At 44.9% G+C, this 25,801-nt stretch overlaps 1 protein-coding gene and 1 long non-coding RNA gene across 4 annotated transcripts in view; one reads left to right on the top strand and one right to left on the bottom strand.

Moving 5' to 3' along the window:
• myo18b (myosin XVIIIB) overlaps nucleotides 1–24,645 on the bottom strand; it is a 60,860-nt gene extending 36,215 nt beyond the window's left edge. The window contains exons 1-22 of one of the 3 annotated variants that reach the window (XM_082955679.1): nucleotides 24,462–24,645; nucleotides 20,190–20,338; nucleotides 18,965–19,104; nucleotides 18,231–18,698; nucleotides 17,705–17,768; nucleotides 14,762–14,874; nucleotides 14,442–14,609; nucleotides 14,143–14,353; nucleotides 13,730–13,872; nucleotides 13,458–13,558; nucleotides 13,054–13,117; nucleotides 12,779–12,923; nucleotides 10,250–10,420; nucleotides 9,564–9,654; nucleotides 9,137–9,329; nucleotides 8,971–9,051; nucleotides 3,722–3,842; nucleotides 2,861–3,008; nucleotides 2,115–2,298; nucleotides 1,364–1,520; nucleotides 1,017–1,192; nucleotides 641–769 (exon numbers count right to left, since the gene is read on the bottom strand). In XM_082955679.1, the coding sequence (XP_082811805.1) occupies nucleotides 641–769; nucleotides 1,017–1,192; nucleotides 1,364–1,520; nucleotides 2,115–2,298; nucleotides 2,861–3,008; nucleotides 3,722–3,842; nucleotides 8,971–9,051; nucleotides 9,137–9,329; nucleotides 9,564–9,654; nucleotides 10,250–10,420; nucleotides 12,779–12,923; nucleotides 13,054–13,117; nucleotides 13,458–13,558; nucleotides 13,730–13,872; nucleotides 14,143–14,353; nucleotides 14,442–14,609; nucleotides 14,762–14,874; nucleotides 17,705–17,768; nucleotides 18,231–18,698; nucleotides 18,965–19,104; nucleotides 20,190–20,226 (3,105 nt within the window). In that variant the 5' untranslated portion in view covers nucleotides 20,227–20,338; nucleotides 24,462–24,645. The remainder of the gene's footprint in view (nucleotides 1–640; nucleotides 770–1,016; nucleotides 1,193–1,363; nucleotides 1,521–2,114; nucleotides 2,299–2,860; nucleotides 3,009–3,721; nucleotides 3,843–8,970; nucleotides 9,052–9,136; nucleotides 9,330–9,563; nucleotides 9,655–10,249; nucleotides 10,421–12,778; nucleotides 12,924–13,053; nucleotides 13,118–13,457; nucleotides 13,559–13,729; nucleotides 13,873–14,142; nucleotides 14,354–14,441; nucleotides 14,610–14,761; nucleotides 14,875–17,704; nucleotides 17,769–18,230; nucleotides 18,699–18,964; nucleotides 19,105–20,189; nucleotides 20,339–24,461) is intronic. The other 2 variants (XM_082955676.1, XM_082955681.1) reach the window with 2 other exon arrangements.
• Nucleotides 3,838–5,553, top strand: LOC145858005 (uncharacterized). Its single transcript, XR_014378728.1, has 3 exons — nucleotides 3,838–4,593; nucleotides 4,721–5,172; nucleotides 5,300–5,553. It is a non-coding gene; the product is annotated as an uncharacterized LOC145858005 (long non-coding RNA).
• Nucleotides 24,646–25,801: the final 1,156 nt, after the last annotated feature.

The following is a 25,801-nucleotide window of genomic DNA, read 5'->3' as shown; positions in this document are numbered from 1 at the left end:
GTCACTTTAATAATGTTTACAAGCTCCTTTACTCATTTCATATGTATTTACTGTATTCTATTCTACTGTGTTTTAGTCTATGCCACTCCGACATTGCTTGTCCTAATATTTATATACTTCTTAATTTCATTATTTTACCTTTAGATGTGTGTGTCTTGTTGTGAATTGTTAGATATTACTGCAGTGTTGGAGCTAGAAACACAAGCATTTCGCAACACCTGCAATAACATCTGCTAAATATGTGTCCGTCCGTCCGTCCCCAGCTGCAGGTGTAACCCAGGTGTGTTATGTTAGGGTAGGTGTAACAAATCACATCGGTTGGTCACATCCACATATTTAGCAGATGTTATTACAGGTGTTGCGAAATGCTTGTGTTCCTAGCTCCAACAGTGCAGTAATATCTAACAGACACACACACACACACACACACACACACACACACACACACACACACACACACACACACACACACACACACACACACACACACACACACACACACACACACACACACACACACACACACACACACACACACACACACACACACGTTACAACTGCACCTACCTAACCTAGCACAGTACACCTGACAGACATGTTGTACCTAGGCTAATGATTCTGGGTCAGGGGTCAAACTCGCCTTCATTTTGCGGTGTTGTTGTCTAGCCAGGTGTCCCATACAGGCAGCCTGTAGGTGAATTAGCCAGACACTGACCAGCTTGTCTCTCTGCTGGTCCAGGTACTTTAACACACCTCGCTTCATAAACACCTGGGGGGAGGACGGGTAGAAGAAAGGGGAGACAGAAAGAGAGTGGAGAGAGAGAGAAGGGAAGAGAGAGAGAAAGAGAGAGAGGGAGTGAGAGACAGCGAGAGGGAGTGAGAGACAGAAAGAGGGAGAGACAGAGAGAGGGAGGGAAAGTTACTACAGTCAATGTAACTAATCTACAGAGACAGGGTGTGTCAGAGACTAACATTAAGGAGCTCAGTACTCCTAGTCAGAAGCCTCTCTCTCTCACCCTGCCGGCTCCCAGTACGATACTCTTCTTGTTCAGATCCAGTTCTACCAGCAGCTCCTCCACTGCCTTCCTCTCATCCGGGGTGATGAAGACTGAACCATAGCGTTTCATGACCGGAGGAGACAGAGCCTGGAAACGACACCTGAAGTCACTCAGAGTCATATGTTCCGGATAACCTGAGAGAGAGAGATGGAATAGGGTGGGTCAGCCATCGCTATACAGGTGAGCACTATGCTGCCACCAAAATTCCCAAATGATCAACTATATAACCTGTGCAGAATGGCTAACGCTCTGCTAAACTACACTGTGCACATCTATCTGAGGGCTAACTCTAGGCTAACACTAACCTGTGCGGTAGAGCTGCAGGGCAGGGAGGATGTGTGTAGAGTGCAGCTGGGTCCTGAGAGCAGGGATGTCGAATCCTCCACCACCGCTGTCAGTCTTAGCACCCACACACTGCAGGAACACTGGCCTGGCTCGACGAATCAGATTCAATAGAGCATCCTGGAAGGGGGGGTGGCGTGTATTAGGGTAGTTACGGCCTGTAGTTTCACTGATATACAGTGGGAGTGTGTATTAGGTTACTTATGGCCTGAAGCTTGACTGATTATAAAGTGGGAGTGTGTATTAGGGTACTTACAGCCTGTAGTTTGACTGATTATAAAGTGGGAATGTGTATTAGGGTACTTATGGCCTGTAGTTTGACTGATTATAAAGTGGGAGTGTGTATTAGGGTACTTATGGCCTGTAGTTTGACTGATTATAAAGTGGGAGTGTGTATTAGGGTACTTACAGCCTGTAGTTTGACTGATTATAAAGTGGGAATGTGTATTAGGGTACTTATGGCCTGTAGTTTGACTGATTATAAAGTGGGAGTGTGTATTAGGGTACTTATGGCCTTTAGTTTGACTGATTATAAAGTGGGAGTGTGTATTAGGGTACTTACGGCCTGTAGATTGACTGATTATAAAGTGGGAGTGTGTATTAGGGTACTTACGGCCTGTAGTTTGACTGATTATAAAGTGGGAGTGTGTATTAGGGTTCTTACGGCCTGTAGTTTCACTGATATACAGTGGGAGTGTGTATTAGGGTACTTACGGCCTGTAGTTTGACTGATATACAGTGGGAGTGTCGGCGTATGGCGGCCATTCCTCCACTGAAGGTCTTTCTGACGGTGCCACTCCTCTGTAGCGAGCGCTGGCTGCCCCCCTCCACCCCTCCCAAACCACGACACAGAGGGGGCACAGAGGCACGGGGGCCGAATAACGCCTTCACTACCCCACTGGAAATGGAGAGAGAGAAAGAGAGGTAGAGGGGTAAAGAGAGGGAGAAAGAGAGGGAAAGAGAGAAAAAGAGGGAGAGAGAGAAAGAGAGAGGGATAAAGAGAGGGAGAAAGAGAGGGAGAGAGAGAAAAAGAGGGAGAGAGAGAAAGAGGGAGAGAGAAAGAGAAAGAGAGGGAGAGAGAGAAAGCGAGGGAGAAAGAGAGGGAGAGAGAGAAAGAGAGGGAGAGAGAGAAAGAGAGGGAGAGGGGGAAAGAGAGGGAGAGAGAGAAAGAGAGGGAGAAAGAGAGAGGGAGCGAGAAAAAGAGAGGGAAAGAGAGAAAGAGAGGGAGCGAGAAAAAGAGAGGGAGAGAGATAAAGAGAGGGAGAGAGAAGGAAAGGCTGAAGCCAACATTTAATTCATTCAAAAAAAAATGTATTGTATATCATTTCATTAAACACACATATACATCTTTTACACATCTTATAGATCTGAAATAGTTAAATGGATAAAAGCAATATGGTAACATGGCTAGAGGTTAGTAACCAGGGCGAAGGGTGGATCTGAGATTCGGCAACACTTACACAGAGGAATTCTGCAGCAGTGAGATGGCGTTGAGAGCAGAAGGGTTGTTCTGGACCAGGCTGAACCATCCCGTCAGGTCATATCTGACCGGGTCAGAACCCATCAGGTGGCTCACCTCACACTGCAGGGGCTGTTCACACTGACGCACTGAGGACAGACAAACCAGAGTTTAGGACAGAACTTCTATGCCACCATACAACAGAATCACATGTCCACTGCTGACACAATATCTTCTGTATCACTGAAACTGACAAAACACTGACATACACACTCTCGCCCAAACTCTTACACTCACACAGCAACAAACGAACACAGACACCCCCACTTCTCTCTTTCTCTCTCTTCCTCCCACCCACCCTAAGGGCTTTATTGGCATGTTTACATTTCCAAAGCAAGTGAAATAGATAATAATCAAAAGTTAAATAAACAATAACAATGAACAGGAAACATTAGACTCACATTTCAAATGTCATTATCTCACTATCCACTCTCCCCACTCCTCCCCCCCCACTCTCCCCACTCTCCACTCTCCCCACTCTCCACTCTCCCCACTCTCCCCACCCTCCACACTCTCCCTCTCCCCCTCTCCCCACTCTCCACTCTTTCCACCCTCCCCACCCTCCCCACTCTCTCTCCTCTCCCCACTCTCCCACTCTCTCTCCACCCTCCCCACCCTCCACTCTCTCCACTCTCCCCACTCTCCCCACTCTCCCCACTCTCCACTCTCCCCACTCTCCCCCCCCACTCTCCCCACCCTCCACTCTCTCTCCTCTCCCCACTCTCCACTCTTTCCACCCTCCCCACCCTCCACTCTCTCCACTCTCCCCACTCTCCCCACCCTCCCCACCCTCCCGTCTCACCAGTAGAGCTGTAGTACTGGCAGACTCTCTCCAGGACAGTGTTTTCTGTCGATCCTGGAGTCACCATCTCCTCATCCAGAACCCACAGCAGTCCTCTGGGGTCTCCCTCCGCCCCTCGTACCTACCACACACACACACACACCATGTTCATCTGGCGAGGCTAGTCTGTGCCCGGAACACTGTGCCCGGAACAGTGTGTGGCACACTGGACGATTAGTGGAAGTTCTCAGAATGGGTATAGGAGCTGTAGTCTCTCTACAGTTGGTTATTGATGTGTGCTGTGTGTGTTACGTGCAGGTAGCAGATGGTTGTGTGTGTGTTAGGTACAGGTAGAAGATGGTTGTGTGTGTGTTAGGTACAGGTAGAATATGGTTGTGTGTGTGTTAGGTACAGGTAGCAGATGGTTGTGTGTGTGTTAGGTACAGGTAGAGGATGGTTGTGTGTGTGTTAGGTACAGGTAGCAGATGGTTGTGTGTGTGTTAGGTACAGGTAGAAGATGGTTGTGTGTGTGTTAGGTACAGGTAGAAGATGGTTGTGTGTGTGTTAGGTACAGGTAGAGGAGGTTGTGTGTGTGTTAGGTACAGGTAGCAGATGGTTATGTGTGTGTTAGGTACAGGTAGAAGAGGGTTGTGTGTGTGTTAGGTACAGGTAGCAGATGGTTGTGTGTGTGTTAGGTACAGGTAGAAGATGGTTGTGTGTGTGTTAGGTACAGGTAGCAGATGGTTGTGTGTGTGTTAGGTACAGGTAGCAGATGGTTGTGTGTGTGTTAGGTGCAGGTAGCAGGTGGTTGTGTGTGTGTTAGGTACAGGTAGAAGATGGTTGTGTGTGTGTTAGGTACAGGTAGCAGATGGTTGTGTGTGTGTTAGGTACAGGTATCAGATGGTTGTGTGTGTGTTAGGTACAGGTAGAAGACGGTTGTGTGTGTGTTAGTTACAGGTAGAGATGGTTGTGTGTGTGTTAGGTACAGGTAGCAGATGGTTGTGTGTGTGTTAGGTACAGGTAGAAGATGGTTGTGTGTGTGTTAGGTACAGGTAGAAGATGGTTGTGTGTGTGTGTTAGGTACACGTAGCAGATGGTTGTGTGTGTGTTAGGTACAGGTAGAAGATGGTTGTGTGTGTGTTAGTTACAGGTAGAAGATGGTTGTGTGTGTGTTAGGTACAGGTAGAAGATGGTTGTGTGTGTGTTAGGTACAGGTAGAAGATGGTTGTGTGTGTGTTAGGTACAGGTAGCAGATGGTTGTGTGTGTGTTAGGTACAGGTAGAAGATGGTTGTGTGTGTGTGTTAGGTACAGGTAGAAGACGTTTGTGTGTGTGTTAGGTACAGGTAGCAGATGGTTGTGTGTGTGTTAGGTGCAGGTAGCAGGTGGTTGTGTGTGTGTTAGGTACAGGTAGAAGATGGTTGTGTGTGTGTTAGGTACAGGTAGCAGATGGTTGTGTGTGTGTTAGGTACAGGTATCAGATGGTTGTGTGTGTGTTAGGTACAGGTAGAAGACGGTTGTGTGTGTGTTAGTTACAGGTAGAGATGGTTGTGTGTGTGTTAGGTACAGGTAGCAGATGGTTGTGTGTGTGTTAGGTACAGGTAGAAGATGGTTGTGTGTGTGTTAGGTACAGGTAGAAGATGGTTGTGTGTGTGTGTTAGGTACAGGTAGCAGATGGTTGTGTGTGTGTTAGGTACAGGTAGAAGATGGTTGTGTGTGTGTTAGTTACAGGTAGAAGATGGTTGTGTGTGTGTTAGGTACAGGTAGAAGATGGTTGTGTGTGTGTTAGGTACAGGTAGAAGATGGTTGTGTGTGTGTTAGGTACAGGTAGAAGATGGTTGTGTGTGTGTGGTAGGTACAGGTAGAAGATGGTTGTGTGTGTGTTAGGTACAGGTAGCAGATGGTTGTGTGTGTGTTAGGTACAGGTAGCAGATGGTTGTGTGTGTTAGGTACAGGTAGCAGATGGTTGTGTGTGTGTTAGGTACAGGTAGCAGTGGTTGTGTGTGTGTTAGGTACAGGTAGAGATGGTTGTGTGTGTGTTAGGTACAGGTAGAAGATGGTTGTGTGTGTGTTAGGTACAGGTAGAAGATGGTTGTGTGTGTGTTAGGTACAGTAGCAGAGGTTGTGTGTGTGTTAGGTACAGGTAGAGATGGTTGTGTGTGTGTTAGGTACAGGTAGAAGATGGTTGTGTGTGTGTTAGGTACAGGTAGCAGATGGTTGTGTGTGTGTTAGGTACAGGTAGCAGATGGTTGTGTGTGTGTTAGGTACAGGTAGCAGATGGTTGTGTGTGTGTTAGGTACAGGTAGAAGATGGTTGTGTGTGTGTTAGGTACAGGTAGCAGATGGTTGTGTGTGTGTTAGGTACAGGTAGAAGATGGTTGTGTGTGTGTTAGGTACAGGTAGCAGATGGTTGTGTGTGTGTTAGGTACAGGTAGAAGATGGTTGTGTGTGTGTTAGGTACAGGTAGCAGATGGTTGTGTGTGTGTTAGGTACAGGTAGCAGATGGTTGTGTGTGTGTTAGGTACAGGTAGAAGATGGTTGTGTGTGTGTTAGGTACAGGTAGAGATGGTTGTGTGTGTGTTAGGTACAGGTAGCAGATGGTTGTGTGTGTGTTAGGTACAGGTAGCAGATGGTTGTGTGTGTGTTAGGTACAGGTAGAAGATGGTTGTGTGTGTGTTAGGTACAGGTAGCAGATGGTTGTGTGTGTGTTAGGTACAGGTAGCAGATGGTTGTGTGTGTGTTAGGTACAGGTAGCAGCTGGTTGTGTGTGTGTTAGGTACAGGTAGCAAACGGTTGTGTGTGTGTTAGGTGCAGGTAGAAGATGGTTGTGTGTGTGTTAGGTACAGGTAGAAGATGGTTGTGTGTGTGTTAGGTACAAGTAGCAGATGGTTGTGTGTGTGTGTTAGGTACAGGTAGCAGATGGTTGTGTGTGTGTTAGGTACAGGTAGAAGATGGTTGTGTGTGTGTTAGGTACAGGTAGAAGATGGTTGTGTGTGTGTTAGGTACAGGTAGCAGATGGTTGTGTGTGTGTTAGGTACAGATAGAAGATGGTTGTGTGTGTGTTAGGTACAGGTAGCAGGTGGTTGTGTGTGTGTTAGGTACAGGTAGAAGATGGTTGTGTGTGTGTTAGGTACAGGTAGCAGATGGTTGTGTGTGTGTTACGTACAGGTAGCAGATGGTTGTGTGTGTGTTAGGTACAGGTAGAAGATGGTTGTGTGTGTGTTAGGTACAGGTAGCAGATGGTTGTGTGTGTTAGGTACAGGTAGAAGATGGTTGTGTGTGTGTTAGGTACAGGTAGCAGATGGTTGTTTGTGTGTTAGGTACAGGTAGCAGATGGTTGTGTGTGTGTTAGGTACAGGTAGCAGACGGTTGTGTGTGTGTTAGGTGCAGGTAGAAGATGGTTGTGTGTGTGTGTTAGGTACAGGTAGCAGATGGTTGTGTGTGTGTTAGGTACAGGTAGCAGATGGTTGTGTGTGTGTTAGGTACAGGTAGCAGATGGTTGTGTGTGTGTTAGGTACAGGTAGAAGATGGTTGTGTGTGTGTGTTAGGTACAGGTAGCAGACATTTGTGTGTGTGTTAGGTACAGGTAGCAGATGGTTGTGTGTGTGTTAGGTACAGGTAGCAGATGGTTGTGTGTGTGTTAGGTACAGGTAGCAGATGGTTGTGTGTGTGTTAGGTACAGGTAGAAGATGGTTGTGTGTGTGTTAGGTACAGGTAGTAGATGGTTGTGTGTGTGTTAGGTACAGGTAGAAGATGGTTGTGTGTGTGTTAGGTACAGGTAGAAGATGGTTGTGTGTGTGTTAGGTACAGGTAGAAGATGGTTGTGTGTGTGTTAGGTACAGGTAGAAGATGGTTGTGTGTGTGTTAGGTACAGGTAGAAGATGGTTGTGTGTGTGTTAGGTACAAGTAGCAGATGGTTGTGTGTGTGTGTTAGGTACAGGTAGCAGATGGTTGTGTGTGTGTTAGGTACAGGTAGAAGATGGTTGTGTGTGTGTTAGGTACAGGTAGAAGATGGTTGTGTGTGTGTTAGGTACAGGTAGCAGATGGTTGTGTGTGTGTTAGGTACAGGTAGAAGATGGTTGTGTGTGTGTTAGGTACAGGTAGAAGATGGTTGTGTGTGTGTTAGGTACAGGTAGCAGATGGTTGTGTGTGTGTTAGGTACAGGTAGCAGATGGTTGTGTGTGTGTTAGGTACAGGTAGCAGATGGTTGTGTGTGTGTTAGGTACAGGTAGAAGATGGTTGTGTGTGTGTTAGGTACAGGTAGCAGATGGTTGTGTGTGTGTTAGGTACAGATAGAAGATGGTTGTGTGTGTGTTAGGTACAGGTAGCAGGTGGTTGTGTGTGTGTTAGGTACAGGTAGAAGATGGTTGTGTGTGTGTTAGGTACAGGTAGCAGATGGTTGTGTGTGTGTTAGGTACAGGTAGAAGATGGTTGTGTGTGTGTTAGGTACAGGTAGAAGACGGTTGTGTGTGTGTTAGTTACAGGTAGAGATGGTTGTGTGTGTGTTAGGTACAGGTAGTAGATGGTTGTGTGTGTGTTAGGTACAGGTAGAAGATGGTTGTGTGTGTGTTAGGTACAGGTAGAAGATGGTTGTGTGTGTGTTAGGTACAGGTAGAAGATGGTTGTGTGTGTGTTAGGTACAGGTAGAAGATGGTTGTGTGTGTGTTAGGTACAGGTAGAAGATGGTTGTGTGTGTGTTAGGTACAGGTAGCAGATGGTTGTGTGTGTGTTAGGTACAGGTAGCAGATGGTTGTGTGTGTGTTAGGTACAGGTAGAAGATGGTTGTGTGTGTGTTAGGTACAGGTAGAAGATGGTTGTGTGTGTGTTAGGTACAGGTAGAAGATGGTTGTGTGTGTGTTAGGTACAGGTAGAAGATGGTTGTGTGTGTGTTAGGTACAGGTAGAAGAGGGTTGTGTGTGTGTTAGGTACAGGTAGCAGATGGTTGTGTGTGTTAGGTACAGGTAGAAGATGGTTGTGTGTGTGTTAGGTACAGGTAGAAGATGGTTGTGTGTGTGTTAGGTACAGGTAGAAGATGGTTGTGTGTGTGTTAGGTACAGGTAGCAGATGGTTGTGTGTGTGTTAGGTACAGGTAGCAGAGGGTTGTGTGTGTTAGGTACAGGTAGAAGATGGTTGTGTGTGTGTTAGGTACAGGTAGAAGATGGTTGTGTGTGTGTTAGGTACAGGTAGAAGATGGTTGTGTGTGTGTTAGGTACAGGTAGCAGATGGTTGTGTGTGTGTTAGGTACAGGTAGAAGATGGTTGTGTGTGTGTTACCTGTAGAGCAGGCTGGTCTATGGAGGACACCACCTCAGCAGGACTGGTCTCTGGAGCTTCAAAGTCTACATGAACTTTGTCCTGGAACAACAGAACAGCACACACTCTTAGCAGTCATACAGGAGAACAAGTATCACATTACTTGAGTGTGTGTATGTTACTGTACCTGTGCGTATCTTTCCAGTGTGTGTGTGAAGGTGTGTGTGTAGTAGTACTCCAGCAGTCTCTCTTGTAGGTAGTTATGACAGAGTTCAGACCAGCCTGCAGCCCTCTCCTCTGCACTGTGTCTGGGGTTGCGGAGGCCTGGAGTGTCCACCACCATCACAGAGGCTAATGTCAGCTGCTGAGAGCTCAGGGCCCTGGTGGGAAACAGGAGGAAACACCCAGGGCTCACCTCACCACTACCACATATACTCAGGTATATAGATACTACACTGCCTGAGGGGGCTCTACATCACAACTCCACAAACAGATGACTCTTGATCCTCTGTACTATACTAGTCTTGAACAGGCCAAAATAAAAGGTGTGTGTGATGACAGAACGTGTGTGTGATGACAGAATGTGTGTGTGATGACAGAACGTGTGTGTGTACCTGTTGATAAGTGACACTATAGCCGTGAAGAGTTCTTCGTACAGTCCAGAAGCCATGCCATCTACACACTGAGTAGCGCTCATCCTGGGACCTAGACAGAGAGAGAGATAGAGAGAGAGGTGGGGCAGACACACAGGATGAGGCAGAGTGGCCAGCCTGTTCTCATAGACTAGACGTAATATAGTAAATGTAAATCCAGGACACTCAAATCAGTATGATATCAGTTAGCAATTTTTCAACTACTTAGTACTTTTTAACTACTTAGCATGCTAGCTAACCCTTCCCCTAACCTTAACCCCTTTAGCAAACCTTTCCCCTAACCCAAACCTTAATCCTTTATGCTAAATCCTAACCTTAGCCCTAACCCCTAGCCTGGCTAACGTTAGCCAGCTAGCTAACGTTAGCCACCTAGCTAGAATTCATAACATATCATACATTTTACAAATTCGTAACATATATTACGTTTTGCAAATTTGCAACATATAATATGAATTGTAATTCATAACAGATCATACGAAATGAATGATGGACATCCACAAATTAATACATACCATATGAAACGTAACATGTCATACTAACTGGATTTGCTTATAGAATAATACGAAATGCTCTGAGACCAGGTTGGAGTGACAGAGTGTGTGTGTGTGGCCTGCCTGCTTGCGAGTACCTGTGTGTCTCTATCTTACCCTCCTCTGCATCAGTAGTAGCGTGTCTTTCTCTGCCACCCCCAGTGGCTCTCTGCAGCAGTTGTCTGAGGTGGTGTTTGAACACTGCTGTGTGGAGCTCCTCCCCCTCACACCCCAATACACTGCTGGCCACCTGGGCACTGTCGAAACTCACAAACGCCCTACGCCCCACTGGGGTGAGGAGGGGAGGTGGTGAGAGGAGGACAGGGGAAGGGAGGGAGTGGAGAAAAAGGGGATGGAAAAAGAAAAGAAGAGGGTGGAAAACAGAAAGAGAAAGTATTGGTATGACTGTCATGTTTTCATAGGTCCTACTAACCGCTAAACTATATAAAGTATAATCTACAGTGTCTTCAGACTATATAAAGTATAAACTACAGTGTCTTCAGACTATATAAAGTATAATCTACAGTGTCTTCAGACTATATAAAGTATAATCTACAGTGTCTTCAGACTATATAAAGTATAAACTACAGTGTCTTCAGACTATATAAAGTATAATCTACAGTGTCTTTAGACTATATAAAGTATAATCTACAGTGTCTTCAGACTATATAAAGTATAATCTACATTGTCTTCAGACTATATAAAGTATAATCTACAGTGTCTTTAGACTATATAAAGTATAATCTACAGTGTCTTCAGACTATATAAAGTATAATCTACAGTGTCTTCAGACTATATAAAGTATAATCTACAGTGTCTTCAGACTATATAAAGTATAATCTACAGTGTCTTCAGACTATATAAAGTATAAACTACAGTGTCTTCAGTTCAGACTATATAAAGTATAATCTACAGAGTCTTCAGACTATATAAAGTATAATCTACAGTGTCTTCAGACTATATAAAGTATAATCTACAGAGTCTTCAGACTATATAAAGTATAATCTACAGTGTCTTCAGACTATATAAAGTATAATCTACAGTGTCTTCAGACTATATAAAGTATAAACTACAGTGTCTTCAGTTCAGACTATATAAAGTATAATCTACAGAGTCTTCAGACTATATAAAGTATAATCTACAGTGTCTTCAGACTATATAAAGTATAATCTACAGAGTCTTCAGACTATATAAAGTATAATCTACAGTGTCTTCAGACTATATAAAGTATAATCTACAGTGTCTTCAGACTATATAAAGTATAATCTACAGTGTCTTCAGACTATATAAAGTATAATCTACAGTGTCTTCAGACTATATAAAGTATAATCTACAGTGTCTTCAGACTATATAAAGTATAATCTACAGTGTCTTCAGACTATATAAAGTATAATCTACAGTGTCTTCAGTTCAGACTATATAAAGTATAATCTAGTGTCTTCAGTAAAGTATTCACACCCCTTGACTTTTTAAAAATGTTATTGCGTTAAGTCTTATTCTAAAATGGATTAAATTCACATAAAACCTCAGCAATCTACACACAATAACCCATAATGAAAAAGCAAAAACAGGTTATTTACATAAGTATTCAGACCCTTTGCTATGAGACTCGAAATTGAGCTCAGGTGCATCCTGTTTCCATTGATCATCATTGAGATGTTTCTACAACTTGATTGGAGTCCACCTGTGGTAAATTCAATTGATTGGACATGATTTGGAAAGGCACACACCTGTCTGTATAACATCCCACAGTTGACAGAGCATGTCAGAACAAAAACCAAGCCATGAGGTCGAAGCAATTGTCCATAGAGCTTCGAGACAGGACTGTGTCATGGCACAGATCTGGGGAAGGGTACCAAAACAAATTATGCAGCATTGAAGGTCCCCAAGAACACAGTGGTCTCCATCATTCTTAAATGGAAGAAGTTTGAAACCACCAAGACTTCCTAGAGCTGGCCACTCAGCCAAACTGAATAATCGGGGGAGAAGGGCCTTGCTCAGGGAGGTGACCAAGAACCCTATAGTCACTCTGACAGAGCTCCAGAGTTCCTCTGTGGAGATGGGAGAACCTTCCAGAATGACAACCATCTCTGCATCACTCTACCAATCAGGCCTTTATGGTAGAGTGGCCAGACGGAAGCCACTCCTCAGTAAAAGGCACATGACAACCCGCTTGGAGTTTTTGAATGTCCTTGAGTGTCCTCTGAATGTCCTCTGAATGTCCTTGAGTGGCCCAGCCAGAGCCCGGACTTGAACCCGTCTCTGGAGAGACCTGAAAATAGCTGTGCCAAGGTGTGCCATGCTTGCAGTGTCATACCCAAGAAGACTCGAGGCTGTAATCACTGCCAAAGGTGCTTCAACAAAGTACTGAGTAAAGGGTCTGAATACTTATGTAAATGTGATATTTCAGTTTTTAGTTTTTAATACATTTGCAAACATTTAAAAAAAAAACTGCTTTTGCTTTGTCATTATGGGGTATTGTATGTTGATTGATGAGGGGAAAAAACAATTTAATCAATTTTCGAATAAGGCTGTGACCTTGCAAAATGTGGAAAAGTTCAAGGGGTCTGAATACTTTCCGAAGGCACTGTAGTATATGGTATGGAGAGAGAGATGATGGTACAGTCTATCGTATAAACTCTATACCTTTACATGCCCCCGCTGCTCCCAGATGGTACAACCCTGCCAGGACATGCCATATTGCTCGTTGCTCATTGGCCGAGAAGCCCAGCGTTTCCATGGCAACCAGCAGCTTGGTGAAGGCCACTGATGCACGCTGCTTTTCTTCCACCTGATGGAGGGATGGAAGGAAAGGAGGGAGGAGGACACAGATGGTAGGAAGCAGGGCCTATTAGTATGTATGTGAGGTAAGTAAGCAATATGGCCAAAAAACACAAAGGTTAGCAACATTTCCTGGTTACCTTGGTGGGAGGGACTATTCCAAAACAGTTGGCCTCTGGGAATTGGTGCATCTGCAGCTCCGTCCTATCAGGAGGAGACAGGAAGTCATGTAAGAGTGAGTGAGTGAGTGAGTGAGTGAGTGAGTGAGTGAGTGAGTGAGTGAGTGAGTGAGTGAGTGAGTGAGTGAGTGAGTGAGTGAGTGAGTGAGTGAGTGAGTGAGTGAGTGAGTGAGTGAGTGAGTGAGTGAGTGAGTGAGTGAGTGAGTGAGTGTGTGTGTGTGTGTGTGTGAGTGAGTGAGTGAGTGAGTGAGTGAGTGAGTGAGTGAGTGAGTGAGTGAGTGAGTGAGTGAGTGAGTGAGTGAGTGAGTGAGTGAGTGTGTGTGTGTGGTGTGTGTGTGTGTGTGTGTGTGTGTGTGTGTGTGTACCTCATCTCTGTACTGAGTCCAGCCAGCATTTGGGAGAAGACCAGGAAGTTACTCTCTCCCTCCATCTTCTGACACACCCTCCACTTCTCTAACATCATAGTCTGGAGGAGAGGAGAGAGGAAGAAATGATCAGGCATTGAGACAATGATATTGTACATAGCAGTATAAGAAATACACTTTGATATTGGGCAACAATTTGTGTGTGTGCATGTTTGTGTTTGTGTGTGCGTGCCTGTGTGTGTGTGTCTGTGCTTATATGTGTGTGTGTGTACCTGTAGGTGTCCGGCAGAGGCCAGTCCAGCATGGTTGAAGTCCAGAGAGAGAACCATGGCGAAGCGAGAAGAGGCATCACTGTGCTGAGAGCTCACACACCCAAACGACCTCAGGACTGTGAACACTGCCTGGATACGCTCCACTGGACACACACACACACACACACACACACACACACACACACACACACACACACACACACACACACACACACACACACACACACACACACACACACACACACACACACACACACACACACACACACACACACACACACACACACCCCGGAGAGATAACATTATACACAATGTGCTATTTCCTCCAACACTCCAACACACATATACATTATACACAAATACTTTATATCACATGACATTCCGCATGCACGCAGGAACACACAGGTACTAACCACTGATGCTGTCTCCGGCAGTGCCAGCCTGTTTGAGGAGTGTGTGTGTGAAGGCTTGGCAGGAGGTGGTCTTGCCTGTGCCGCTGCGTCCCACCGCACACACACTCTGGTCCCTGCGGGTGCTCACCATGGAGACATAAACACGCCTGACTAGAGCGGCCAGGGCAGGGGGAGCGTCCCAAACACTGTCCCCACGACGGGAGCGAGGGGTCTAGGGAGAGGAGACATCAATATTCAATTATCATCTGGTTTCAATGGAACTACATGAAAAGAACGTGTGTGTGTGTGTGTGTGCTCACCTTGCCGTGTTGGTTCAGCGGAGGCCAGAAGTTGATCAGGTTGGGTCCTGCGTGTGTGAGAGGCAGGCTGGCTTTAGCTCGACTGGTTAACGTGTGGAGTGCTCCACACTCATTCACACTCTGCAGATCACTCAAGTCTTCACACAGGTCCAACTCAGAGGGATTCAACTGGAGAGAAAAAGAGAGGGACAGAGAGAGAGATGTCAGAAATTAGAGATATTGTAGAGAGAAAGACCATGTGAGAGAGGGATCGAGAGAGAGGAAAAATAGAGAGAGGGTAAAGGAAAGACTGAGGAAGTCAGGGGAGAGAGAGAGACTACCTTGTGGATGTCGTGCTCCATGACATCATGCAGTGTTCCATCTGTCTCCATTCTGACTCTCACTAGGCCTGCTGGGAGATCTGGGGTTCCCTCGTCTGGCTTCAGCTGAGTGGCTGGAACACAGAACCCACCAATCACAGAAAGCTCAGTATAAACCTACTAATGGGAAGTCTCAGGACAAATCCATTAGTCACTAAAAGATGACTTTGATGTTTATCATTAACCATGTTTCCATCCACAGATTTTTGGCAAGTAAGGCTACACTGTATTAAAAAAAAGCACGAAAGCTGTGATGGAAACAGGAAGTGTTGGAACAATTTCAGAAATTTCGACAGACAATTTGTTTGTTTGACTTTGTGGGATCTTTTAGTGTCTGTAAAATTAATTATGGAAAAATTGCAGTTGGAAATGATTTCTTGCCCAATTGTTGATAGAATAACCATCATATGGAGGTAAATTTGAAGTCACACATGGAAAGAAACACTACAAAAGTATGCGGACACCTTCAAATTAGTGGATTTGTCTATTTAAGCCACACTCGTTGCTGACAGATGTGTAAAATCGAGCACACCGCCATGTAATCTCCATAGACAAACATTGGCAGTAGAATGGTCTTATTGTCATAGGATGCCATCGTAATAAGATGCCACCTTTCCAACAAGTCAGTTCGTCAAATTTCTGCCCTGCTAGAGTTGCCCCAGTCAACTGTAAGTGCTGTTATTGTGAAGTGGAAATGTCTAGGAGCAACAATGGCTCAGCCGCGAAGTGGTAGGCCACACAAGCTCACAGAACGCGACCGCGAGTGCCACATACTTTACAACACTGCTGTAACTAAGTAAAAATACTTGAGTACTACTTAAGTCGTTTTTTGGGTTATCTGTATTTTACTTTGCTATTTTTATTTTTGACAGCTTTTATTTCACTACATTCCTAAAGAAAATACTTTTTACTCTGTATATTTTCCCTGACACCCAAAAGCTCCCAAATGCTTAGCAGAACAGGAAAATTGTCTAATTCACACACGTATCAAGAGAACATCCCTGGTCATCCCTACAGCATCTGATCTGGCGGACTCACTAAACACATGCTTCATTATGTCTGTGTGTTGGAGTGTTCCCCTGGCTATCCGTAAAAAATAAAAAAAATATATAAAATGAAAATGGCACAGTCTGGTTTGCTTAATATAAGGAATTTGAAATGATTTATACTTTTGATACTTAAGTATATTTTAGCAAATACATTTACTTTTGATACTTAAGTATATTTCACTTTTACTTGAGTAATTTTCTATTAAGGTATCTTTACTTTTACTCAAGTATGACAATTGGGTACTTTTTCCACCACTGAGTTACAGTGAAGGGAAATCTTAATGCTACAGCATAGATAGAATGACATTCTAGACGATTCTGTGCTTCCAACTTTGCAGCAACAGTTTGGGGAAGGCCCTTTCCTGTTTCAGCCCCCGTGCACCAAGCGAGGTCCATACAGAAATGCTTTGTCGAGATCGGTGTGGAAGAACTTGACTGGCCTGCACAGAGCCCTGACCTCCATCCTATCGAACACCGTTGGGATGAATTGGAACACCGACTGCGGGCCAGGCCTCACTAATGCTCTTGTAGCTGAATGGAAGCAAGTCCCCGCAGCAATGTTCCAACATCTAGTGGAATGCCTTCCCAGAAGAGTGGAGGTTGATATAGAAGCAAAGGGGGGACCAACTCCATGATTTTGGAATGAGATGTTCGACGTCAGGTGTCCACATACTTTTGGTCATGTAGTGCATGTTGTGTTGTCCTCTTACTACAACTTCAAAAAGCATGCACAGTTTATTAGGCTATAGATGAAATAAGTTATATGACGAACTTCACAGGGTGGTGAAAGTGCACAGTGATGAGCTTGATGCTCCTTTCCAATAAATATCGAGGGTCTTCATTTGTATGCTAGTGACATGACGATGATTCACTTAGCTGCCAATTAACAAATAAGAATGATCTTGCTCTTATCCATCTCAACATATAACCTGTCATCTTAATCAGCAAACTGTTGTCTAGAGAACATGAGCAAAACCAGACTGAGCAAGTTTGCCATTTTTTGAAACAGTTTGTGTGAAAAACCATTGATTGAGTGGAAAATGCTATGGAAACACAATGAATTCATGTTTTTTATTCAGTACATGATAACTTTAGCGCAAAAGTGTTTTTTAGGTGCACTACGTCACCACGCACAGCCTTTAATCCGCAACAAGTCAATTTTGATGGAAACAGAATCTGGTGGGAAAATGCGCATATTTTCTTAGTAAGATTTTATTATATTCGTGTGAAAATTGGTTGCAAATTGGATGGAAACCTAGGTAGTAAAAGGGATGCAGTCTTCTACAGTAAATACCGTTAACACTACAGTAAGCACTGTAGATTTGTCCCAACAGGATTTATTGTTGTTTTTGTGGAGAGAGATGAGGTCTTAGTGAGTTTCCTGGTTGTGGCTCTAGTCTGTATTCTCAGTAATATTCTCAGTATTACTCCCACAGCACAGCTACACAGGGATTATCAGGCAGGGTTTATGTACCAGGGGCTTAAACTTTGATATGCATCCCTAATCTTTGATCACCAGTGTGAGTGTGTGAGTGTGTGTGTGTATCAGTATATGCGTGTGTGTATATGTGGGCATATGAAAAACTAATAGGATTAATGCTGAGTGGCAAGATATTCTACAGTAAACTACAGTAGAGTACATCAAAATACTGCTATAGTACATCAAATACTATTGGTATAGTACGTCAGGATACTAGTAGCTGTCAAGATGTCTCCCGCAGTATGAAGGGTTGGATACAGGAGGACAGTGGTAAAGCAAGGTACTATTAATACACAACCAATGCAACCCAATACCTCAGAACACACAGCAGTCTACCACACTGCATCACCATTACACTACATTACCACCACTTACCTAGGGAGAAGCCCTCCTTGTGGACGTACCACACAGTGCCAATCTCATACCACACATCCCTCACCTGAGAGAGAGAGAGAGAGAGAGAGAGAAAGAGAAAGAAAGGGGAGAAAGAAAGTGAGAGATGCAAAATCCTATGTGTATTCTACGGCATGCAGTGTGTGTGTGTTCTGTGAGTAAGTCGAGGTTCCAGTGTGTGTCTGTGTGTGTCTGTCAGTGCGCATGTGTGTGTCTGCTACATTGTTTTCAATGTAACCCGGGAGTAAGCAGCACCGCTCTGCGAGAGGCTTGACGTGTTCATTTTGCGACGCCCCAGTGGAGCAAGTATGTAAGGGAGTGTGTGTGTGTGTGTGTGTGTGTGTGTGTGTGTGTGTGTGTGTGTGTGTGTGTGTGTGTGTGTGTGTGTGTGTGTGTGTGTGTGTGTGTGTGTGTGTGTGTGTGTGTGTGTGTGTGTGTGTGTGTGTGTGTGTGTGTGTGTATGGTATGCACAGTAGATATCCTATGATAGGTCCACGTGACATCATACCTCTTTCCTCTTGTGTTGTGTTAAGGTAGTGTCTGCTTGTTGCCCCTCAGGCTCCAGTCTCTCTTCTATCACTCCCTCTTTCTTCTCCTCTTTCTGCTTCTCTTTCTTTCCTTCCATCTTTGGCTTATTGGCATCATTTGTCACCTTCTCTTTCCCTGACTTCACTTCCTGCCCCTGCAGCTCTGATGTAACTTCTTGTTTTTGCTTCAGCTGCTCTGTTGTCATTTCCTGTTTCTGTGGCTCTGAGGTCACTTCCTTTTTGGCTGTGTCCCCCATGGGTGGGCTCTTGATTTCGGGGGAAATTATTTGCCGGGACGAGGAGGTCTTGAGATCTGATTGGTTGGAGTGGCGGCCTCGCTCTCCATTGACCAAATGCTCATTTCGTAGGGCCATCTCAGCTTCCAGGATTGGTGGAGTCTGGTCTGGGAGGAGGAACTGCTGCACCAGGTTGTCACTCAGTTTACTGGGCTGGAAAGAAACAAGATGGACGCCACCCCGGTAAGTAAAAACACATAGCACCCTCCTGCCTTTACTTCACCATTGGCTGACTTGCTGTCGACCCTCTGAAAAAACAGGTTATTCTTTTCCAATTGTCTCTCTCGCGTTCTAACCCGACCCTTCCCTCCATCCCTTTCTATCTTCTCCTCTTTAATCTGTACTTTCCCTCCCTCACTCTCTCCATCCCCCTCCTTCAATTCCACTCTCTTTCACCCCTTCATCTCTCTCTCTCTTACCGCCTTCTCTTCTTTGACCTCAGGTTCTTTTTGTTTGGTCTCCTTCTCTGTCTCCCTGACCAGCTGTTTGAGGAAGCCTCCTGGTAGGGCTGACAGAGGAGGCGGAGGAGAGGTGGGCTCTTCCTTCTTCTCCTTTATCTGTAGAGTGGAATGGAGGGATGGAGAGGGTAAGACTGATATGACAGACACAGGCCTTGTTCAAATACAAATGTACACATTCATCCTTTCATCCTTGTAGAAAAGAGGATGTATTTTCACAGTATGTATTTGAACCTATATTTGACAGTTGATGTAATTTGAACAGGGCCACAGACCAATGCTTCCATGCAGAGTCAGATATACTGTTAGAAATAGATGCAATGCAGTCTATGCTCAGCACAGGCTCAACAGCTATATACTGTGATAGCAGGATAGCTCACACACACGCACGCATGCACGCACGCACGCACACACACACACAAACACATGCTACTGTGGAACAGCAAATATCATCTACTTTGAGGACTGCAGATCAGTTGAGTTCACAGAGTTTCCTCTTGGCCACAAACAGGTGTGAATTACTGACACAGATTATATCAACGGTGTGTAACTACTTAACAACTAGTGAATGACTAGTCATTCAATACCACCAGAGGTAATGGTCTGATTAGATTTAACCTGATGTTACTGTGGAGACAGGAGGACAGAAAGGTCAGTAAGATAGCTCTCCTCTCTCTCCTGTCCTCTGCTCAGACGTGGTCTAAAGATGTTACTGGTCCATAATGCTGACATATAGAGACATAAGAATGACATCGGGATTGGTAATAGAGTGAATTCAATTATTGAGTGAGTGAGTGAGTGAGTGAGTGAGTGAGTGAGTGAGTGAGTGAGTGAGTGAGTGAGTGAGTGAGTGAGTGAGTGAGTGAGTGAGTGAGTGAGTGAGTGAGGGAGTGAGGGAGTGACTGAGGGAGTGAAGGAGGTAGGGGTGTGTGTGATGCTCTGGTTACTGTAGGTACACACAGGAGTGGTTGTATTTGCAGATGGGAGATGCAAAGCAGGGTGTGGGACATATGGTAGTCCACACATAGAACAACAAATCCAGAACACACAGGCTGATAATTCTAGACTACAAACATCTTCAACATGACTCACTAGAACACACAACTAGAACACAAACAGAGTAAAGACCATTCCAGACTATTCTAGGACACAAATGCCTCATGCCACATCATCTCTGCACCTCCCTTCTGCTCCCAGAGCTTTAAGCGTGAGGAAAGCGCCATGGCAACGGCTGCTGGGGGAGGAGTCAGGGGTGAGGGGTCAAACAGTCAGAGGTCAGCGTGATGTGATGTCAGAGTGGGGGTGGGACAACACATAAACGGTGACACTGTGAACCTGAGATGGAGAGAAACAAGAATGAGAGAAAGAGGGATGGAGAAAGGAAAAAATAGAGAGGGAGAAAGATAGGCAGAGAAGAAAGAGGGAAATTCACTCTTCAATTTTTGTTTTATACCTACAACCTAAAATGGTTCTTTGGCTGTTCACATAGCAGAACCTTTTGCAGAACCCTTTTGTTTCCAGGTAGAAACCTTTTAGTTCCAGGTAGAACCCTTGTCGGTTCCATGTAGAACCCTTTCCACAAAGGGTTCAACATGGAACCCAAAAGGATTCTACCTGGACCAAATAAGGGTTATTATGCGGACAGCCGAAAAACCCTTTTGGAACCCTTTTTTCTACAAGTATAGGGATGGAGAGAAACAGGCAAGCGAAGACAGAGGGAAGATGGAGAGAGAGATGGAGATGGATAAAGTATACATTGAAAGATACACTTTATATACAAAAGTATGTGGAAACCCCTTCAAATTAGTGGATTCGGCTATTTCAGCCACACCTGTTACTGACAAGTGTACACAATCGAGCACACAGCCATGCAATCTCCCAACATTGGCAGTAGAATGGCCTTACTGAAGACCTCAGTGACTTTCAACGTGGCACCGTCATAGGATGTCACATTTCCAACAAGTCAGTTCGTAAAATTTCTGCCCAGCTAGAGCTGCCCCAGTCAACTGTAAGTGCTGTTATTATGAAGTGGAAATGTCTGTCCTCAGTTGCAACACTCACTACCGAGTTCCAAACTGCCTCTGGAAGCAACGTCAGCACAAGAACTGTTCACCATCTGGCAGTCCGACGGACGAATCTGGGTTTGGCGCATGCCAAGAGAACTCTACCTGCCTGAATGCATAGTGTCAACTGTAAAGTTTGGTGGAGGAGGAATAATGGTCTGGGGGTGTTTTTCATGGTTGGGGCCCCTTAGTTCCAATGAAGGGAAATCTTAACGCAACAGCGTACATTCTAGACAATTCTGTTCTTCCAACTTTGTGGCAACAGTTTGGGGAAGGCCCTTTCCTGTTTCAGCATGACAATACCCCCGTGCACAAAGTGAAGTCCATACAGAAATGAATTGTTGAGATCGGTGTGGAAGAACTTTACTGGCCTGCACAGAGCCCTGACCTCAACCCCATCAAACACCTTTGGGATGAATTGGAACACTGACTGCGAGCCAGGCCTAATCGCCCATCATCATAGCTCGACTTCACTAATGCTCTTGTGGTTGAATGGAAGCTAATCCCTGCATCAATGTTCCAACATCAAGTGGAAAACCTTCCCAGAAGAGTGGAGGCTGTTATAGCAGCAAAGGGGGGACCAACTCCATATTAATGCCCATCATTTCAGAATGAGATGTTTGACGAGCAGGTGTAGTGTATGTTGAGCAGTGTTTCTCAAACAGTAAGTTCAGAATCACGTGTTATGGTGCACCATGTTTTCTGATGACATGTAGTAACCACTGCTGACAACACATGATGAAACACCTCACGGTGTGGTGGAATACATGACAGGTGGCAGATCACTCAACGCCAGCCACACACAAATCAGCTGTCTCTCAGAAATATCACTCTTTCTAGTGAAGTCATACGCACACAAGCACTCTCACATATCTAGACAACTGCACAACCTCTCACAAACTACTGTTTCTTCCCTCACCAACACTCCCCACCTGGGTCTCGTGTACAGCTCTCCTTTCCTCTGGTTTCTGCCTGACTCAGCTGTCCGATCCATTGGACTTCTCAGACACATACACCCCTGACCTCTACTCCCCTGGGCCCAGTTTCACAAAACCTTCTTTCAAAGAAATTTCTTCTTAACTGCCATTTTGTTCTTAACTATAGACTTAAGAATAACATTAAGCAAAGTTCCTACTACTCAAAAAGGTTATTGGAAATTATATTGCACTTCTTATGTTTCTCCATAATTAAGCAAAAAGTTTAAAAGAAATGTGATTATTGAAAATTAAGTTATTGGAAATGTCCTTAATTCCAAGATAGCTAAACCCTTGTCTTAAACTCAGGGTAGTGAGAGAATACGCTCACGAAAGCAATTGAACATGTTTAATTCACTCACAAACTTCAACTGAAAGTTTCAGTATTGATTATTTTAAACCCAAAAACATGTTTAGAACAGTAATCTCAGTAGGAAATATGCTAACATGATTGCCATTGCTAGCTAGATAGCTAGCTAAAACGGTTGCCTAGCAACACACATTTTAAAAACATTTTTTTGAAGTTATTTGCAGTTTGTAAGAAAATTATTAAATCTAAAGATATTGTTGAGGAATTACAATTAAAAACGATCTTATCTTCTTGCTTTTTTTTTTCTTAGGAAGCTTCTTAAGTTTTTGCGTAAGAAGTGTTTTGTGAATCTGGGCCCTGGCCCTTACAGACAGACAGACAGACAGACAGACAGACAGACAGACAGACAGACAGACAGACAGACAGACAGACAGACAGACAGACAGACAGACAGACAGACAGACAGACAGACAGACAGACAGACAGACAGACAGACAGAGGATGTCAGTTGGGTGAAGGGCAGTTCAGGTGGTGTGTGTGAGGAGGGAGAAAAGGCTTTAAGATTTTATGAAAATATTGGGTATTGCAAGTACAGTATATCCAAGGTCAGAAAGACTGTGGCTGGTTGGTTTAGGAGTATGACACAGACTGGCAGGCAGACCTGTTGTGGACAGTCTCTGATCAACACAACACCAATGAAGCCTACGTCAACTCATCTCTGAGGGTGATGATGTCTGTGAGTATGACATCCAGACCGCCATCTTAATAGATATTTATACTTCAGTGTTCACCTGTTGATTCACCACAACACATTTCTGGGTGATATGTAAGCAACCGTTTTAACTGTGTCAGATCTGTTCAGCCATCATGCTGTGTCCATGGCATGATCCCGCGAACAGTGGCTCAATTCCGAAGCTTTCCAAACTTTTATCTCCCACCTGAAGCGACTCCAATTTTCTTGTGATCCACCAAATCAATAGTGACAACCCTGTCAACTTGATAAAACATGAGATAACACATCCTATATGGGGAAGTGTTATATTCTGCCTTTAACAGCAGTCACACTTTCAGGCAGCTACTGTACACCAGGCCCTCTACCCTGTCCTCTCCTCTACCCCTCTACCCTGTCCTCTCCTCTACCCCTCTACCTTGTCCTCTCCTCTACCCCTCTACCTTGTCCTCTCCTCTACCCCTCTACCCTGTCCTCTCCTCTACCCCTCTACCCTGTCCTCCTCTCTACCCCTCTACCCTGTCCTCTCCTCTACCCCTCTACCCTGTCCTCCTCTCTACCCCTCTACCCTGTCCTCTCCTCTACCCCTCTACCTTGTCCTCTCCTCTACCCCTCTACCTTGTCCTCTCCTCTACCCCTCTACCCTGTCCTCCTCTCTACCCCTCTACCCTGTCCTCTCCTCTACCCCTCTACCTTGTCCTCTCCTCTACCCCTCTACCCTGTCCTCTCCTCTACCACTCTACCTTGTCCTCTCCTCTACCCCTCTACCCTACCCTCTCCTCTACCCCTCTACCTTGTCCTCTCCTCGACCCCTCTCCTCTACCCCTCTACCCTGTCCTCTCCTCTACTCCTCTACCATGTCCTCTCCTCTACCCCTCTACCCTGTCCTCTCCTCTACCCCTCTACCTTGTCCTCTCCTCTACCCCTCTCCTCTACCCCTCTACCTTGTCCTCTCCTCTACCCCTCTACCCTGTCCTCTCCTCTACCCCTCTACCTTGTCCTCTACTCTATCCCCTACCCTAGCCTCTCCTCTACCCCTCTACCCTGCCCTCTCCTCTACCCCTCTACCCTACCCCTACCCTCTCCACTTTCCACTACCCCTCCTCTCTACACTCTCTTCATCCTACCCCTCTACTCTACCCTCTTTCCCCTACCCCCTCTCCCCTACCCCTGTCCTCTCTCTCTACCCTACCCAGCCCTTCTTTGTCTCTTTTCCCCCATCCTCTCTCTCCTTTTCCCTTAACCTGCTCTCCCCTATCTGTCCCCCAGTCCAAAGATCCACTCAGGGCTCTAGAAATAAAGTCATGAGAACAAACTCTGTCTCTGTCTTATATTTTCTGACATTTCACACAAATACACACTAAACTCAAAGTTCACCTACCTTGTGATGGGTAATACTCAACACAGGAACTCCAAATGTACTGCTTTAGAATCCTAATCTTGTGAGGCCAAAGAGAGAGGCTCACTGTCCCACTGTCAAACAGAAACACACACCGACACACACACTCAGACAAGCCGAATGGGGCACCCAGCAATGCAGTCAGAAATAGAGTGACACAGACAGCCATCTCTCTCTCACACACACACACACACACACACACACACACACACACACACACACACACACACACACACACACACACACACACACACACACACACACACACACAGTTCTATTATTATGACACACACACACAGATAAGGGAGGCAGCTGGCTTGCCACCAGATTGAGCTATAAATATAGTGGGACTGGGGGAGGTGGTAGGGATACTACCCTGTTAGGAGAACTGGATTTTAGCAAATGACAAGGGAGAGAGAGGACAGAGAAAGAAAGAGAGAAAGAGTGAGAGGTGAGAGAGAGAATACAGTTGGGGCAAAGCAATGGGTAAAAGATGATGCTGTAGCAAACTAAGGCATCCTGCATCTTCATTTGTCTAAGGTTTAGACTTTAGGTCTAAACAACCCAACAGATAAATGGCATATAGAAACTGAGGCGAGAGAGTGGAAAGCTGGAATGAATGTATTGGCTATTGGGATTTGGACATAAGAGTGATGGATTGCTGTTGATGTTGTTAGACTGAAACAAACACACACACAAACTCTAAGCCCAAAGCCCATTCCATAGCAACTGCTAGAAAAAGCCATGTATCTCTGAATTGGGTTACGTTAACCCTTACCCTTTTCCAAACCTTAATCTAATTCTCCTAACCTGCTACGTTACTTCTCCTAGCCTGCTGTGTAAATTGACCTAACCTGATGCGGAAAGTCAATTCTGGCCAATTCTGACATAAACTGTATCCCATCTAGTCAAAACCGTTCTAACCTGACTGACAGCTACAGCTGAGAGAGGAAGAGCCTCATAAAGCAAGACAGGGGATTGGATTAAGATGGCCGAGTTCACCAGGGAGGAGTGAAAATTTGTTTTATAAGCAGGCTGCCTCCAGGGATGAGTTGGGTGCCTCGTTCAAAGCCGATGGTACAGAATAAAGTGACATATGTCAAGCACGTGGAGTAATGATTTATAATTCCGAGTTTTCACATGCATACAGTGCATTCGGAAAGTATTCAGACCCCTTCACTTTTTCCACATTTTGTGACGTTACAGCCTTATTCTAAAATGGATTGAATATATTTTTTCACCAATCAATCTACACACAATACCACATAATGACAAAGCGAAAACAAATTTGGCAAATCTATAAAAAAAAATCTAAAACAGAA

The sequence above is a fragment of the Salmo salar genome, chromosome 01, assembly GCF_965601325.2.
Source record: "Salmo salar chromosome 01, fSalSal1, whole genome shotgun sequence".
NCBI lineage: Eukaryota > Metazoa > Chordata > Actinopteri > Salmoniformes > Salmonidae > Salmo > Salmo salar.
Note: the sequence above shows the minus strand (reverse complement) of the source record. Positions and strands in the feature narration are given on the sequence as shown.